Source organism: Apteryx mantelli, chromosome 2, assembly GCF_036417845.1.
Source record: "Apteryx mantelli isolate bAptMan1 chromosome 2, bAptMan1.hap1, whole genome shotgun sequence".
Lineage (NCBI taxonomy): Eukaryota > Metazoa > Chordata > Aves > Apterygiformes > Apterygidae > Apteryx > Apteryx mantelli.
In genome coordinates, this window is record NC_089979.1 from 143,071,704 (window position 1) to 143,089,921 (window position 18,218).

At 40.5% G+C, this 18,218-nt stretch overlaps 1 protein-coding gene across 3 annotated transcripts in view; it reads left to right on the forward strand.

The window, feature by feature from the left end:
- Positions 1 to 18,218, forward strand: part of CALCR (calcitonin receptor) — a 176,235-nt gene that overhangs the window by 147,244 nt on the left and 10,773 nt on the right. For all 3 annotated transcript variants that reach the window (XM_067291682.1, XM_067291683.1, XM_067291684.1), the window contains 4 exons: positions 578 to 731; positions 5,689 to 5,749; positions 5,853 to 5,919; positions 8,436 to 8,654. In XM_067291682.1, the coding sequence (XP_067147783.1) occupies positions 578 to 731; positions 5,689 to 5,749; positions 5,853 to 5,919; positions 8,436 to 8,654 (501 nt within the window). The remainder of the gene's footprint in view (positions 1 to 577; positions 732 to 5,688; positions 5,750 to 5,852; positions 5,920 to 8,435; positions 8,655 to 18,218) is intronic.

Consider the following 18,218-nt stretch of genomic DNA (forward strand, 5'->3'; position numbering starts at 1 on the left):
GTGGACAGAATAAAGTAAAGCTGTCTTCTTGCAAAGAGGCCAAGCCAGTATTCCTGATACCTTACCCAAAAAATCTCCACTGCCAACAGCACCTCTCCTTCGCTAAGCAGCAAGCTCTGAGCTGGCTGCAGTTTAAAGAGTGAATGACTCTGACTCATATGGGGGAGCTGAGCAAATCTTAGAAAACTGTGATTAAAAGTAAATGAAAACATCCAGGCTGGAGTTCTAAGTCTCCTTTTTGCAGCCTTTCTTGTACTTGCAGAACAAGTTCCTTGCTTCAGTTCTAAAATCTATCAGACTGCCAATTTTTGAAGTGGATATTTTTTTACATAGTACTTTTTGGACTGCTGTTATTATATGTATGTATATTTACTATTTTGCAAGGTTTATTTGTTCCATTCATCTCATTTATTAAATTTTAAAATTCCCATCATTGATATGTGCTGAACAAACCCAGCAAGAGTTGGGAATTTTTATTTCACTTTATTTTCTTATAGTTTAACATTAGCATTTGTCTTTGCCTGCTTAGATGAAAAATTCAGGTCAAGTGCATAACGTTATCTCATGTGTCTAACAGGTAAGCTGCAAAGTGCTGCAATTCTTTCACCAGTACATGTTGGGTTGCAACTACTTCTGGATGCTCTGCGAAGGCATTTATCTTCACACTTTAATTGTGGTGGCGGTGTTTGCTGAAGAGCAGCGTTTGCACTGGTATTACCTCTTAGGCTGGGGTACGTATGTTGTAATTTGTAGCAATTTGGTCATTTCTTTCAAGCATTTACACTCACTCCTAAATGTTGTATTTATACTACTAGATCATAGCCTAAGATTGAACTCTTAAGTCCTAGATTTGACTGCATTTATTTGGATGGGACCGGAGACTCATAAAAATCAACAGGAGTTAGTATCCATTATTTGCTGGATCTTGGGATTTGCTGAAAGAAATATTTAAGGTTTGTTAAGCAAAACTTCAGGAGAGAAACAGATTTCTATCCAAAAACATCTTTCATCTGAACAAAACTTTTCTATTTTTGTCATGTTATTTGCAAAAATATTAATCCATCATAGGACCTATAAAAGTATTTATTCTGGAATGAAGAGGAGGAAAATCAGTATTTATGTCTCCCAGAATGAAAAAACACAGCACATACAAAGGGGAACCAGAGCCCTTCTGGAGCTGAATCAAACTATCAGAAATACTTTGGCAGATATTATTTTAAAGAAGATACCATGCTACCTACACAGAGTAGTGCTACTCTGCTGTGGCTCTGCTGTAAGGGCTGAGTTTGTCTAATAACAGTGGTCTCTAAAGCATTTCAGAGAAACATACAGGTGTCAATTAAGTAAATCTCAATTATATTCTTGGAGAGAAGTTACAAACCCATGCACTGGAAATACAAACTATATATACGCCCATGCATACTGGCCTTCGCTAAGTCTTGTCCTTCATTCCCAAATATGCAGGCCTCTAGTTTTTTCACTAAGGGACACCTTGCCTTTTAGGTAGTAGCAACAACAGATATTTAACCTTTGGATGGTCTGGCCCAATAGAAGGCCGAGTAAATACAACCAATATATTACAGTGAGGTGCAGACCCTTTCACATTTAAATCACCATTGGCAATCCAGTCCACAACATCGTTGACATTAAGTCGTTACTAACAGTAGCTTTTTTCCAGTTTGGCAACATGACATGAATTTCTGGCCTCATTCCAATTCCTGGTGAGCCCATCCCAATATCTCAAAACCTACTGGCGCAGCGAAGCAGCAAGCAGTGGCTGTTTATCCGTTGTCCCACTGCACTTAGGGGCATTCACTTGCGTTCATCTGAAACTTAGCTCCTTTTTTTTATGAGAATGCCATCTTGATTTTTTGTATGAGAACGGCATCTTTCCTGAGAAGAGAGGGACCTGCCATGCTCCTAGAATTAAAAGCGTGTCATGAGATCTTAAATGAAGAAAACCTTAATAAAGAACCCCAAATTGACTTAACGTCTCTGGAGCTCCTCTGTCAATCTAAATAGCTGAGCCCTCTCTGGAGCAAGAAACTGTGGTATCACAAAGTTTTCATAGTTCAAAATACTTGAATATACAGAGTGAGATCAAGCCCTGCTTTTGAAATGGAACCCCTACCTTAAAGGTCATTTAAAATATTTCTCTCCAGGTAAAAGTTTTGCCATTTTCATGTTTTGTAGTGTAAGTCATCCTGAATTTGTGGCATTCTCTGTCCAATTATCATGTGAAAAATGGTCATAAACATGTATCTTTAAGATGACATTCAATTTAGGCAGTGCAATTTAATGCAACTGGTACAGCTAGCCTGCAGTGAAAGCTTATGAGGTAGCTGTATTATTGCTGAGAACAGCACTAGCATCATGGTAGATAATTCAGCAAAGATGTCTGATAAGATCTTGGTCAGTATCTGCAGCACTGCCCCAAAATAAACAGGGCAGTGGCTGTGGGAAGAGGATGACAATATCTTGGCAGGGAAAAGGTTAATAAAAATGGACACAAATCTTTGACTAAGACATCTGCAGCCTTATTAACGGATACCTACCACAAAAAAAGTAGTCATTAACACCTTCTGAGGTAGAAATCATTAACAGAACTATGATCTGACTAAGACTGTCTGGCTGTCCCTTCAGTTAGCATAAATCAGTGTAATTCCACTGATTCCAGAAGTGGAAGTCACAGGGTCTAACTTTAGGCAGCTGGCTATATTAATCAATGGAAAGAGATGCATTTCTCCAAAGGACAACTCAGAGCACCCAGAGCAGGCTGTGCTCTGAATTACTATTGAAAGGATCAAGGTAAATGTACAACACAACATGAATATAATCATTATTTGCTTTTATGGCTAATCCCTATGCAAGAATACTTGGATTATTTTATCTGGAAAAATCACTAATGACATTTTAAAAACAGCCTTATAAGAAAGATGAAAATTTAAGCAAATATCAAACACTTCCCCAGAAGATTCAGATGGCTGAATATAATCTGAGATCAATGAACAGATGTACTTCAAGCCTGATATATTCAGGTGACACCTTCTCTGGCATATGCAGCTGGGGATGTCCTTTTTCAATCGTTATTGTTTCTGTGGCTTAGGAAATCACCCTCATATGGGGCAAGAAAATAGTATCAAATGTTTGCATCCAGTTACAGTCCCTTTGGTTCAGCTGCTTCAAGCAGCTTCATCCACCTATAATTCAAAAGGGAATTGTTTATTTGGACAGTGCTGACACAGAGTGCCTTCTAGATTCAAAAGGAAATGCAATTAAGCGTAATTGCCAGTTTGTGCCATAGAGGATCTGGCATGACTTAAAGGGATATGTCTTACCTGTTCCTGTGATGGCTGGGGTGAAACCTTTTCTGCATGGCTTACGCCCCTGATGTGTAGGTGGGATGACTGGTATGATATCTGTTCTGCCTAAGGATGTGCCCCACCTCTTCAATGAGCGTATCAGCTGCAACATCTGCTTTATTTCCAAGGATTATACAGATTGTCCCTCTCCTCCAAGCTGCATCTAACTCACTGTGCTCTGAAAAGGTGGAGCTGAACCATCATCTCCTTTCTTCACAACACTTTTCTGGGAGTTTTGCCCCATGAGGCAACCAAGACCCAACAGGCCTTCTTGGTGCTCTACTTCTCATTACTGCCACCTTTTGGCCCTTTGCAAGGGAAGGTCAACATCCAACCCTACAGACTGGCCTGCAGCTGGAAATTTGAGCTCTAGACAGTCATGAGCTTCTTGCCCTGTAACTGACTAATGAAAACTTTCCGTCACGTTCTTAAGATATGCATGTGAATCTGTTGAGCCAAATATCCTAGGCTAATGCATTTAACAGAAGAAAAAAAAAAATCCCTTCATCATGTGGAGCACTCTACTTAATACTACAGGCCAGGGCTTTCAGAGGAAAACATTTTGCTATTACAGAATGGTCCCTTACAAATTGCACTTCCATCTATGTTTTCTGTCAACAAAACTGTCTCAGACTTGCTCCATTTCCAAATCAAAGGATTTTCTCAAGCTGTCAGTCCCATAAGCTCCCCCTGAGATTGGAAGCTCCTTTCTTTCTGAGCTTTTGTTTTTCTGCTATGCATCATCACCCTAAAAAGGCATTCTGTAAAGAGAAGCCAAGGATTCATTTTACTAACAATATACAAGGGAGAAGGCAATCTGTGTGCTCTCCCACAGCTGCATTGTCATCCCAAGCTAAATTATAGTAAGAACTTCTTTCGGCAGCAGAGTAAGAAGCTATTGTGTAAGGATAGCTGGAGACAGAAGTGCTCTATTTACATACTTTTTTGACCTTATTCTCACTCTAGTATTAGCTGGCCTGTGCTCTGAGGTAAGAACTCCTGAGAATTTGGCTAAGAATTCTCTACCCCTTCTAAAAGTATTTATGAAATTGCCAACACCTAAGAAAACAGGGAACCACATTCCTCCCTCTGTGACTAATCACAGAATCATCAGGACAGTTTCACACATTTTTATTTATAGCTGTAAAATATCCACAGCTCTGCTCAAGCATGCATGGTTTATAGGGAACAGGCAGCAGTTACACCAAATGTGTCCACAAAGTACTCTGCAAAAAGCAGACTAAGCAGTATAACTTCTGCCTGCTGGCCAGCTCGTGGTATGTACAGGGTTGTACAGACTGGTGTATTTTAGGACAGACGCCTTTAGTCCAGATTTCTAGCCTATTGAAATGGAGACAACATGCAAGCAAGCAGAAGGAAGAGGGGCAGGAGTGGAGCTGACTGCCACTGTTAATGTCAGGGTGGAAAAACTGCATGGCAGAGGTGATTCAAGATTCGGAGGGGCCAGGCCCCTAGGGCTTGCAGACAAGCATTTGGGGGTTCAGTTTATTCAAGGGCTGTAGCCTGTTCCTCCAGACGCTGCTATTGCCTCCCATGCTGGCAGGAGTGTAGGACAGCACGTGCCCAAGCCTTCGGCCCAATGCTCCCTGCAGCCCTGCATCAGGACAGGGACCTCCCCTTGCGTGCCAGGTGAGACTCACAGCCAGGGCAGGAGATGTGGCAGCAGAGCACCCGCAGCTCCCCGTCTCTGGGACCAGCACGCATGGATGGGCCGCCTGCCTGCACGGGCGCTGGGGACTGGCAGGATTCGCAGAGAGCAGACATCCCACATCCCATTCCCATGCAACGCCTGGCTCCACACATTTTCAGTTGCCACAGGCTCAGAAAGAGCAACTCTTTGCTCTGTTGTTATTGCTCCATGATCTGGCGTGCAAGTTAATTTGCCTCTGTCTTGCTCAGTGGTGATTTACATGTTTTTAATAAGTATCCGTGGTTTCCGAAGGGAATGCTCCACAGAGAACCGAATGCTCCCTGCCTCCTTCCCACGCCCCTGCTCACACCCCTTCCTGTACGATCCGCATCAGATCAGGGGCATCCAGCAGCTGCTTGGGAAGCACTGTGAGAGCGTTGCCCGTGTGCTTTGCTTCTCCCATCGGCCTGCCTTGAGTGTTATTCCCTCTTGTATCTCACTGTCAAGGTAATGCTAAGACCCTGAGTGAAAAGGGATTATCATTTTTTCGTGAAAGCTGTGATTTCACATATATATATGTTTTAAAGAGAAGAGGGGTTATTTGTGTGTGTGCCACAAGAAATTCATGCCAAAAAGATTCATGCCAAGACTTGATTATGCCTTTAATTGTTTCAGGGTTCCCTTTAGTGCCAGCATCTATTCATGCCATTGCAAGAGCCAAATACTTCAATGACAAGTGAGTAGTATGTCAGTTTTTTAAGTAACTTAGCTTTATTTAACTGTGTAACACAATTCATTTGAATTAATGGTATATTTTTAATGGTGCATTTCCCCTCCAGCTGCTGGATGAGTGTTGACACTCACTTGCTCTATATTGTTCATGGACCTGTAATGGCAGCTTTATTGGTAAGAATATTATTTTCTATCAACAGTTCAATAATTATTTTAGAAATGCTGGTAACCTGCATAGAATAGAAGTTTCTGTACTTTAAGTATTCTGGTAGAAACTGAAAAGTAGCTGGTGATTTTCTCTATTGCAAAGGACATACATATTAAGAGAACAGGTTCTCAATACTTTTCAAAAATCACCCCTGTAAAGGGACCTCCCAAAAAGGAATGAGATCTTGAGGCAAAGAGAATCACCAACTGCTTTTGAAAATCACAGCTGTCGCTCTCCTCCATGGTAACTTATTTTTGACAAACATACAGCACTGAATGACAGACTGTGAGTGAATGCAAGCCAGTTGGTCAGCACTGGTTTTACTGCTCTCTACACTGTATGGTCCAAAGGTAGTGAGCTAAACTAGGCCAGGAAAGAGTCTAGACTGGGATGTCTGAGTAGGAGCAACACGGGACAGGCACAACTTGCTAATGTGCATATACAGCATGTTTTATGCCAGCAGTGCCCTGTTTTGTACAGTGGAGCTGACCTTCTTGAAACATGCAGAACGGTTTTTATCCACCCCAAGCCCCAAGCCCATCTCAGTGTCACCCAAGATGCACTTTCAGCTTTCTGGCTTCCACTTGCTTGCAAACATCTGCATGGATATACCTGCAATAATTACCTGGGAGATCAAATGGTAGGGCGACGAACACTTTGGAACATCTCTAAATAAAGAAACAACCCTCCATGTAAGAGCATCTGAAAAATCTGAAAATCTTTCTACCCTTTCTTGAGAAGCAGTCTTGCATGTTAGCAATACCAAGAAGCAGAAACCTTTCCCCATATTCACAGTCTGCCATTCTTTGAGAATTATATTTATTATGGGTTTATTGGTTCAATGTGGATTGCTTCTGCTGTTGCAATGCTAGCTTCTAGGGGTGACCATTCAACCTTTTTTTAATCACCCTGCTCCAAGTTTGTACATCTTAGCCACAAAGAAAACAAAAAAGTCTATATTTTATGGAAAAAGAACAATCTTTAACTGTTTTTAAAATATGGCTTTAAAATTTCTGGCTTGTGCTTATGCCATTTCCAGTCAGATTTTTCTTGTGAAAATGATAATTTTTACAGAACAACCTACATGATTTGCTACAAGAATCTTATAGTGACAGACTGACTCAGAAGAGCTGAAGAATTTTACCTTTGCGAAGTCTTTTTCCACCTTTCATAATTATTTCAAGAAATTCTAAAAGTGAAGGTTAAGCTGAGTAAATGAAGTCAGAGGAGGATGGAGAATAAGTTTTAGATTTAATGCTGAATGGGACCTCAGAAGTCATTTATTATTACTTTTTTTCAAGTAGAGCATGAATATAAAACATTTACAAGATTTCTCATTGGCAAAGAATTTATGAAATGGTTTATTAAAGCTTACTGATTCATGGTTTATTGTTCTGAAAGGTCCAGATGAAGTTTCTCTTGTATTTATGGCATATGGGCTATTAAAATAACTATGTAACTTATGCAATAAGAGAATACTTATTTTAAAACATTATATGAAAAGAGTCCTTTAAAGTTCAGAAGCATATGTGCATATATTGTTGTAACAGAGTGGAAAAGAATGATCTGAGTACACTGGAGGGAGAGACAGTCTATGATATCTATGATATCCACCTGGTACCCACCGGCCTCATTTTCATCATGCATCCACCCAGCTTGCTCCTGTCCCGGGTTCCCAGCACATCCTGCAAGGACCTCTATCTGTGAAGCCAGAGTCAAGAGCAGGTTTTCATATGCTGAGCGTCTGCAACTGAACCCGAATTTCCAGAAGTGACTCGGAAAATAAGATACTAAGCTAGTCAGAATACCCAACCAAAAGAGTCAAAATTTTTTGAAAAGTTCAGCCTTTCTGCCTTGAGCCAGCAATTTTAGCTTTAACCTGTGGATGAAGTACCTAAGCCCAGATTTTTCTCAAGAGCACTTGCCCCTTTGTGCAGGCACAAGCCTGAAGTATTGGCCTATGTATGCCAGTTCATGTTGCTTGGAGAATGCATATGCCTGCATATGTCCCATATGCCCAGGGACACAGTGGGGGATTTGTCTCACCTGGCTATAGACCTCAGTGCAGAATGAAGCAAGACAGCTAGGCCACCCTCAGAGTCAGGAGAGAGAGACAGTCAGTCCTGGGGCAAATCATCTGCACTGTATTAGACTTCTGGATAGACATGAGGTGAATTGTGCTCTGGAAGTCCTAAATTTGACCACAGTAGTGTCAAAATCTCAGGGCTTTCTAGAAGGGAGCCCAACCTGTCTGACACATCTGTTCAGGCAGGTCCTGGGGGACGCATATAGAGCTGCTTGACACCTACTGGCTTAAGACATTCAAGATTACTTTCCAAAACCAGACTATCAAGGAGCTGCCCATCATGAGTTCCAATGAAGCTAGAAAGTTATACTTTACTGTCATTTATATGCTCTATATTTTTATTTTGAATGCCTGCTTAATTTGAATGCTTTGCCAATAAGTTCTTTGCTTTTGCAGGTCAATTTTTTCTTTTTGCTTAACATTGTCCGAGTTTTGGTGACAAAGCTAAGAGATACCCACCGTGCTGAGTCCAACATGTATATGAAAGCTGTCAGAGCCACTTTAATCCTGGTGCCCTTACTAGGAATTCAGTTTGTTATTATTCCCTGGAGACCAGAAAACCGACTTGCTGGAGAAATATATGATTACATCATGCATATATTAATGCATTACCAGGTATGTTATATAATAGCAATTTAGGCTTAGGTGAGGTACTTGTGTTAGGTTAATGTAGCCAAAGATGCTGTTGCCAACTGTTTTGCCATGAAAATGAGTGTGATTGTGGTTTTGTGGTTTTGTGTTTCTTTCCCAATCACTTTTACATTATTGGATTATCTTCCTCTGCAAAAGTAGTATTGTTGCATAAAGAACAATCACAAGATAGATGAAACAATGAAAAATGCAGCAAAAATGATCAGATAGCACTATTTCTAAATTAAATAGAGAAACCTGAGATCAGAGAAAGCTTTAAATAATGTTCAAAGCACTATTCTTGGCAGAGCATTCAAATTGACTGAAACTGTTGCCATGAGGTTAATATTAAAATTAGTTGTGTATGAAAACTGTTATATGGGGGGAATGTCCGATGAAGACAGTGGAAGTTCATTTAAGAGTTAAAATTCTAGCATTAGGCAGTATAAATTAAAATTTAATACTGACATTTTGATTTTATAAATGCTTTGAAAATACAGCATTATTCAATAGATCTGTTTTGTTTTCTCTCCTTTTTTAACACTAAATGATTTTAAATGCTTGGTTATCTGGTTTACTGGCTGTAATATATCCAGTCCAATATTTACTAGGAAGGGCGGATTTCAGATGCAATTCTGAGTAGTGGACAACATAGGCAGGCAAGGTGACCCAATTCTTAGTTTCTTTTATGCAGAAGATAAACGCAGAAATTGTTTTAATGAAGTAAGCAAACAACTATAAAAAATCAGTGGTGCTTCTTTCCTTAAGTGATAAATTCTACTAACAAAAGCTATTTATCCTGTCATCTTAGGTTATATTTTCCGCTGCAATAAAAATCCCCCTTGCCCCTCCAAAAATGTGGTATGCTACTGCATGCATAGAGTAACTGAAGTAAGAGGCCTATTTTTGCACTTTATGTCATCTTTATTTTACAGTTCTTAAAGTAATGACAGTCTGTTTCTTCTATTGCTACCTGTACCACTGTGTTATCACTTCAGGGATCCCAAGGTTGTTCTCAAGGAATGTGTCCAAACATGCTTTTCTGGTGTCAAGTTGCTTACAGTTTTAGCAAGTTAGGATAAGATAGAGCGTTAAAATAGTCATTTGACTCTAAAGCAATTCCGATTCCTGAAAGGTTTTCAGAGAACCACAAAAAGAGTGTTAATTAGCAATCCTAGTTATGATCATTATGCAAGAGAAAGTAGCCCGGCTGGGGCCAAAAGGGAATGAGCAATGGAAGGAAAATACTGTGAAACTCGGCTGTAACAGGGGATGGGATTAGATGAAGGAGTGATCTAAGGAGACCATGTTTTGTCTCCTGTGGGCTCCTTCTACTCTTGTCCCAGCCATCGAAACGGCAGTCTGTCCCAGGCTTAGTGATCCCAGACGCCCAACAGCCCAATCCTTGTGGTCCATTTTGGCAGCAGTCTCAGTGCTGGGGACACCAGTGTGGACAGGATGGCACCATCCAGCGCTGTCCCAGCAAGAGCGGTGACACAGAGCTGTAGCTGTGTTTCTCTAGTGCAGACCAAGCTCCTGACCTGACAGAGGAGCTCTTAAAACCCTCAGGAAAGTAATCTTAGTGTGCTACCTACCAGCATGTAAAAATCGGTCTTTCCTGAAAGCTATGCAGTTTAACCCACTAACTGTATTTAACGGTGACTCCCCTTTTCTCCTTAAAGCAGAATTTTTAAATTGTATTCTAAAATAAACTTTCTTATTCCCTTCCCAAACATTTCTTGTATGCATATTTAAAATAGCCAGCTATATTATCCTTCCTCTGGTGCTCGTTTTCTTCTAGGAGTGGTTATGTAATTAGCAGATACCGTATTAGCGTGTGTAATGACTATATTCCCCCCTACCACTTTCACCCTCATAAACTGCAGTGCAGCCTGCCTCTCCATAAACTAGCAACAGTCTGTTAGCTGCTGCATACAGTGGTATGTCAGTCATATACAAACAGACATTATATGTGTAGTTATGATATTTCTTCATGTGGTTAGTGCAACACATGCTCCATTCATCTCTGAACTGGTTAAACAACGATTTTTTCTACACCTTTTCTAGAATAGAAAGAGAGGCAGTTTTTCAACACTGCGTCCCTGCTTTAAGTGACCACAATGATTCAATATATTATCTACCTCTTCCATGCACACAGGAAAGGTGCAAACCAGCACTGCAGTCTATTGTAATAATCAGATGATTGAAGACAATGAATGCGAGAGAATTTGTTCCCAGATGAAACTGTGTAATAGTATTTCCTTTAGAGAGTGGTGTTCCCAGCTGAAAAAAAATGCAATGAGATGTTACCTGCTAGACTTCCTCTGCTAAAGTCGATTTTGCATAGCAGAAGCCAGTCTGGTTTTGAATTGTTCTGCCCTCTTTGCAATATTACCCTCAATGCTCATCATTCTAAGCAGAAGGGTTTTTTCAAATATGTCTATATGAGCAAATCACAAATGCCTCACTTTCGTCAGATTGCGTTGTTTATTCCATATGGACCTGATTCCCCTTAACAGATCTGTGGAGTGGATCTGTAATAAGTTATAAAAATTGAAGACTGGCTTTTGAGCTCCCAATATGAATGCATATACTTTTTCCACCCTGCCCAGCAGCCCCTGGTGTAATCTGTAGAAGCAGAGATTTATAACTCCCCTCACCATCACTGGGATGGGTTCTTCAGTCTCAGACTGTGTTGAAATTAATGTTACATCAGGCAAAAGAAAGATACTTCAACTCTTAAGTGGAATAACTTGTGCACAGAGTAAGATGCTTTTGGTGGATTGATGAACACGCAGCTAGCTAATTAAACAGACAGAGCACCTAAAGTGGGCACCATAAAGCAAACATTTGCATTACAGAACAGCAAGTGATTTGCAGATTTTCTCTAGAGGACCTGACTTTCAAAAGCCCATTAGATGATGCTGAAAGCTTATGAAAGATGCTCTTTTGCTCAGCGTGTAAAACATTACAGCACGGGATGCACTGGCTCCTCGCACACCTCTCACATAACAACATATCCATCGGATTTGCTTAAAAGCCTGAAACGTCCTATTGTGCTGCCCTGCAAAAACAAAATGGTACAAATAGGTTGCCTCCTGTGAAGGACTGGAGCAGCAGCAGCCCTGTTTCTTGTGTATAACAAGAATATATTTAACAATATTGAGGAGCCTGCTGGGTCTCTGTGATGAGAGAGGGCAACACGGACATGGCTCGTGCCTCATACCCCCAAGAGGCTTGCCTGTGCCTTGCGCCTCCGGAGTAGAGCTCAGCAGCCCCCCTGCAAGGGCCTGGGCCTGCAGGGTGGATGCTGCAGATCCCCCCAGCCTGGCACCCACATCTGGTTTGGGGGATCCCAGGCAGGCAGAGAGAAAAGGGAGTTGAGGTCCTGTCAGAGGGTCTGCCACCAGCAAGCACATCCAGGTATTCCCTTCCCTATCTCTGATGTTGAGCGATAAGAGAGGCCTCACAAAAAAGAAAGATTATGGAAATGCAATACCCCCAGGATATATACGTTAGTCCCACACCTAGCCCTCCCCAGCCAGATGCTCTCCAAGGAGCCCCTGAATCCCACTCCCAAGCTCGTTCCACCAGCTCTCCCCTCTCGCTGACTTCGCTCTCCAACATGATGCATTTGGGTTTGGAGACAGTATCACACCACCCAGCAAGGGACGGCCTCCTGTGCCAGAGAAGATACAGCCATGGAGGTCTGCTTGGTGCAGTGGAGAAATAGCCCCCGAATCAACAGCAACATGCATGCATTTAAAATTATTCACGTTCTCAATTCCTTGCTGACTAGGATCCTAAAGGTGCAAATCTGCCCCTAAGAAGACGTGATAATGCTATTCAGCATATGGGCCTTGCTGACCTTGGCAAATAAAATATATTTTCTATTAAATGGAGCATGATCAAAGTTCTCATTCTCCTCAAATAAGATTAATCCTATGTCACTCAGCAGCCTCCAAGAAATACCCTCAGGACTGCAGCACCTGCCCTGCTGAGCAGGAAGATCCAGCTCACAAGAGCCTGATTTGTATAAAAATTATTTTGTCTTTTTTAGGCATGGGTTTGAGACTTATATATCTCTACCCTACCTCAAAGTTTGACATTAAACATTAACATTTAACTCCAGCTGATAATCCTTGTGCAACTTTATGCAGAAAAAAATTAGCCCACTTAAAGATAACCTCTCAAAATATTGAGATACTTCTATCCATTTTACATTCAACCTGTTTCTTCATTTAAGGGGAAATAAATATCCTCCCTGATGCCAAACCAGACAAAAACTTCTTCTCCAGCTGTGTAAAGTTAAGGGCATAGGACTGCTTTTGACAACATAAATCTTTCTTTCATTTCCTATTCTCTTTTTCTTTGAATTATTAATAATTTTAAAACTTTCTAGTATTTTGAGCCAATAAAAATTGGGGGAAAATGTTTTCTGAAAGCTGGATATTATAAAGTGCCATTTTTTATGAAAAATTAGTGTACAAAATGACAGGAATGAAACCTCCAGCAGAGAGAGGGAGAAGCAAAAGCATGAGCTTTTGATGACGGGATGTCTCCATCATTTTGCAGCAGGTGAACTGCCATCTTCGGCCCTCTCGTGACAATCATCTCGCCATTTCAGCAGCAGTAGAAACTGCACAGACATATTCTTTGCTTGGCTTATTTTTTTTTAAACCTAGCGTGATTGAACACTTTGTTACACAATCATTTACCTCAGTGGTACTGTATGAGAGTGCTGCGGACAAGGATGATCAGGAACACGGCATTATTTTTCTCAAAGTGTTTTCTTTGCTGAAAAGTTCCTGTGGAGAATGGCTGTGCTTCACTGAGCAATTTTTCACATTTTCTGGACATGGAAGCACCTTGGCCATGTTTAATTATTTTTAATGGACCAAAGCCTTCTCCAGTCTCCCACACAGAGAATCAGAAACTGAATTTTTGTATTGTGACCATCTGTACAATTATCCCTGCCTTCGGCTTCTACCATCAATCATGAACACAGCATCCCACTGAAGCCTGTAGGGCAGCACAGTGTATAACTAGGGCAGAGGCTAAGGCCATACAGGTGCTCAGTCATAAGCATATATAGGATCTTTATTGCTTTTATGGAGACATGAGATAGAAGAAACCCAAAATGAGGTATCAGAAACCCACCTAAATTTGCAGTATCTGCATTGGGAAACCTTTTTTAAAAAATCGTTCTTAAATTTTTAAATCTAAAAAAAAAAAATTTTTTAACTGAGCCAATTATTGGAACATTGTTTCAAGACACACATCCTGTAAGAGAGTGAAAACCAAATCAAATACCTGTCAAACAAAGAATGTCCTTGGACCAATACTGGCATTTAAATGTGCAGGAAAAAACACACTATCCGGTCAATAAGGTACATTAAGTTCTCAGACCTGCAGACTCTGGGCAGTCCCTAAAGCATGATTCAGTAGAAAGCCATGTTCATCTGGTCTTCACAAAGTTCCAGCAATAAAATAAAGGATTCCAGAAGGCCTTAATCTCAAAGTAAATGTATTCCTCATCTCTGCTTTCAATCCTACAGCCATTGTTATCCTACTGTCAGCAGCCAATATATCACAGGTCAGTTTAACAACTCCACACAGTGGCAGAGAGATATAATTGACCTAGAGATCCCATCCCCGACAAGGATTGCACTCTGTGCAAAAAACAGCAGCAACTGGAGGAAAAAGGAAGACTTACGTAAAAGAAATATAAGAATTAACCTGTGGGTCACCATGAAATAATTAATCCACGTTCAGTCTCTCATATGTTTTGATATTTTGTAAAATCCTCTCCAGCCCTCTAGCTCAGAAAAGACAAAGCTACTATCTGCTACTGATGTAGTTCTGTAGCTTTACAACTGAAGGCACACACAGTACTGCACTGTGGGCAGAATTTTACATATAAAGCAGAAGAAACAGAAATAGAAATAATTGTTCATGTAGCAGCGTTTTTGGACTGTGATTGAAAGCATGCTGGATGTTATGTTAAAGGCATCATAGAGATCAATAGACATGAAGGATCTGGCAGTGCCAGAACTACACATTGTGTAGTGATACATACATTTTACAAAACCCAGTGAGATGGCAACTCTCAATCAAGATAACCATCCTGAAGCCTTGAGTCTAAAATTCAGGCAAGATGCAGAACCACTTTAGTATTTACTCTAATTGAAAACAGCAAGCAGTTTATATGCAGTTTTAATCTGACAAATGTTTGCTGCATGTATTCTCCCACTCTCATCCTAAGTGCTCACTAGTTGTGTGAACATTACTTCTGCATTTCCACAAAAGTCTGGCAGATCATGTAGTCGGCTCTCTGTAAACCAGTAAATGCTACATCGGCTATTCATTGTTCTCCTTCAAACATCCTCATTCAACTCCCATCTGCCATGAGTCCTCATCAAAGTTTAAAAAATGTTAGCTCATGCCCCCTGCATGGTTACAGTCCTTAGTGTTCCCCCAGCATTCACCTGGGTTTTGTGTTTGATTGTGAGATCTTTGGATAAAGGATTTTGTTGTAAAACATGATGTAGGGACCCTAAATGCACGGACATACTGACGTACAGCAGAGGCTGAGATAAAAAATTTACCTCCAACCTTATTCCAGGGGACCTCTTACTGATTTTACTGCTAAACAAAGCATTTTAATTTCAAAGGCAACTGGCCCAAATTCATGCAAATGACAGTGAAAACAATTTCCCAGAGAAGCAAAATAAATTTTATTCTGGCCACTTGTCATTTCAACACAGGTCCTCAGATTCATTCAACCCAAGGAAGAGCAACAAGTGCTTAAGTGACACTCAAAAAAGAAGAGCAAAAACTGAGCATACTTTGACATTTGCAAACAAGAGATCTCTGCCATGATCCCTGGGCACACAGGGAGGCACAAAGCACTCTTACACATCTTTTTTTCTCAATTTGGCTTTTCTTGTATATTACTGTAGTCCTGCCAGGAGGCAAAGGGAGAAGAAGGACTTTGTGCCCAGGTTGTACCTCCTGTCAGGCTGTTGAGCTGCCCCTGCAGAGCCACAGAAATGGGATCCCCATGGCGATGTGGGCAGGGGGTCCTAGGGACACAGTGCCAGCCCCCGCGTTTGTCAGAGAGCAGTGGGCATGGCCTGTTGTTCCCTGTATGGCTGCAAGGAGGGCACATTTAACATATAACACTTTATACCACAGATTTTCCATCTCTCCGTTTTCCCCTCTTATCTTTTGAGCCTTTCAGGGGACATACTGGGGTTCTGAGCTAGTTTCTTCACTATGTTTCCTGCTTGTCCATCTTACATAGAGGGTTAATATATAAAAAGTTCAAATGTAAATATATAACTTTAAAAGAGGAAAACTGTTCCCAAATTGTAGATGAACAGAGTTCTGGTCATCATCTACATAAAGAATTTTATTCTGTTGAAATAATAGACTTGTTCTGAGATAGAATCAGAAGTAAAACTGCGAGACGTTTCATATCCATTTAGAAAAAAGAGACAAAATAGTGGAGTAGCATTTAATGTTGGAAATATGATAGATAGATAGATAAGAAATGAAAAGGATAACATGTAAATTGTCCCCCGTTTGCTCAAGTTCACATATGGCTGTATTCACTTGTGCGAGAAGTGTGTCTCCTGGAGACCTCCAGCATCATGTGTGGTTATTATGGAGGTTTCTGACTCACTGTAAAACAGGTTCAGGAACGATCACGAATCATTTCAGATGGCAGATCCCAGGGGGCTACAGCTCTTGGGAGAACAGCAGGGAGATGTATGTGGAGCAAAATGGAGAAAATAATCCCTGCAGCCAGCAGAGACATATAACATTCACAGCCTCAAAAGAATGAGAAACTCGATCTGTTCTCAACTTACTCCAAATCAGAAGTGCAACAGAAGAAAGATGAGGCATCACCATGTCTTCCTCTTCAGCATTGTTATCAGAAGCTGCCTGGAAAAAACATTCATTAAGGGAACTACCCACTGAAACAAAAGAAAAGAAGTAGAGCAACTATAGGATGTAACAGAGGACTGCAAATACCATACAGGAACCTCAGCTGTTCAGATTCAATTTCTGCCTTAATGTGAACTCAAGTTCCCAAATTCTGGCTAAACTCTCCAATTAAAAAAGAATAGACTTATAAAAAAAAGCTCCTCTGCTTCTTTCTCTCTGATTAGTGGTTTTTATATCTGTCATGCCTCATGTGGATCACCCACTGGCAGTCTCTGATTCCAAAGGAGTTCAAGGTCCATCTCATTTCCCATCATGGCTGACTGTTGTCATTATAAACACTTATAGTTTAGCAAAATGGTGAAACCCCTAATATGACTATGTATCATACGGTTCAACAGCAGATGTTTTGCAAGGCTCTGTGCAAGTTAATGCATCACACAGTGGTAAAGAATATTTGATATAGGCCACAGTGATGTGCAATATTTGCTTCCCTTGCATAAATTTGGATTTAGGTGTCTGTGGTCTGCCAAAGTCCTGCTTTAGAGGCGCAAGGTTTTGGAGAACGTCGTGGTGTTTCTCAGACAGGGATTTTGTTGACAAATTATTGCATATTGTGAAATGGGATTTGAGATTTCTGAGAATATTCACGTTTTATTCCAAAAATATGAGAAGAAGCTTTCTTTTTCTCTCCCTGTCCATCCTTCCTCCTCCTCCTCAGACATGCTTTTCCATGTTCATATTTTAAATCATGTCAAATTACCCATTTTCATAAAAGCAAATTTATTGGAGTAAAGTAATTGCCCACATTCAGGTGGTTAGCACATCTTCAAATCAGCCTCTGTGTGTCCCTAATATATAAGCATTTGGTAAAAAAGAATTATCACTTACCATAAGTTTGTGGTCCAAAATACACTCTTGAGAGTCCAAGACCTGTTTTACAAAGTGTTAGTTACAATTTAACTTGTAAACAGTTAAATGAGGTTTTATAAAAAAGATACAGCTGTAACACTCTTCAGAGCAGCCCTTGGGAATGCAAGCTACTGTATTGCAGTTTTCCCCTCAGTTTCACAAACTGCCATAAGTTTAGTTTATTATAAATACTTTAAGCAATTTTAAATGAATGCATTTGACTCCCAGCGTTGTTATGTAATGCTATTTTAATAAGAGCTAGTATTATTTAGAACCTGGGCAAGTTTAATTACATGATTCTGAATGGCAGGCTCTATATATGAGAATTTTCTGTTATATTAATTTTGTACTTTCTACCTCCTCACCTGATGTTCCTGGCTTGGCCCTGTTTAATCTTGTAGATGTAGTGAAATGTTATCATCTGAACTACTGTTGCACTATTTAAATTAATTTTAAGCAGTTTAGGACCAAGCTGTGATCTGCAGTCTCTCTTTTTCTTTTTTTCTTCCACACCTGTCTTCTCAGCTATTACTTTTTTCCTTTTCCCATTACTAATACTTCTTTTCACATCCACCCCATCAATCTCACTGCACCCCAAGCAAGTTCCCTTATCCTAACATGCACTTCAGTTTAAAGGCTTTCTGAGGCATTTGATTCTCCTTGGCTACCTTCAACTGGGTAAATGCA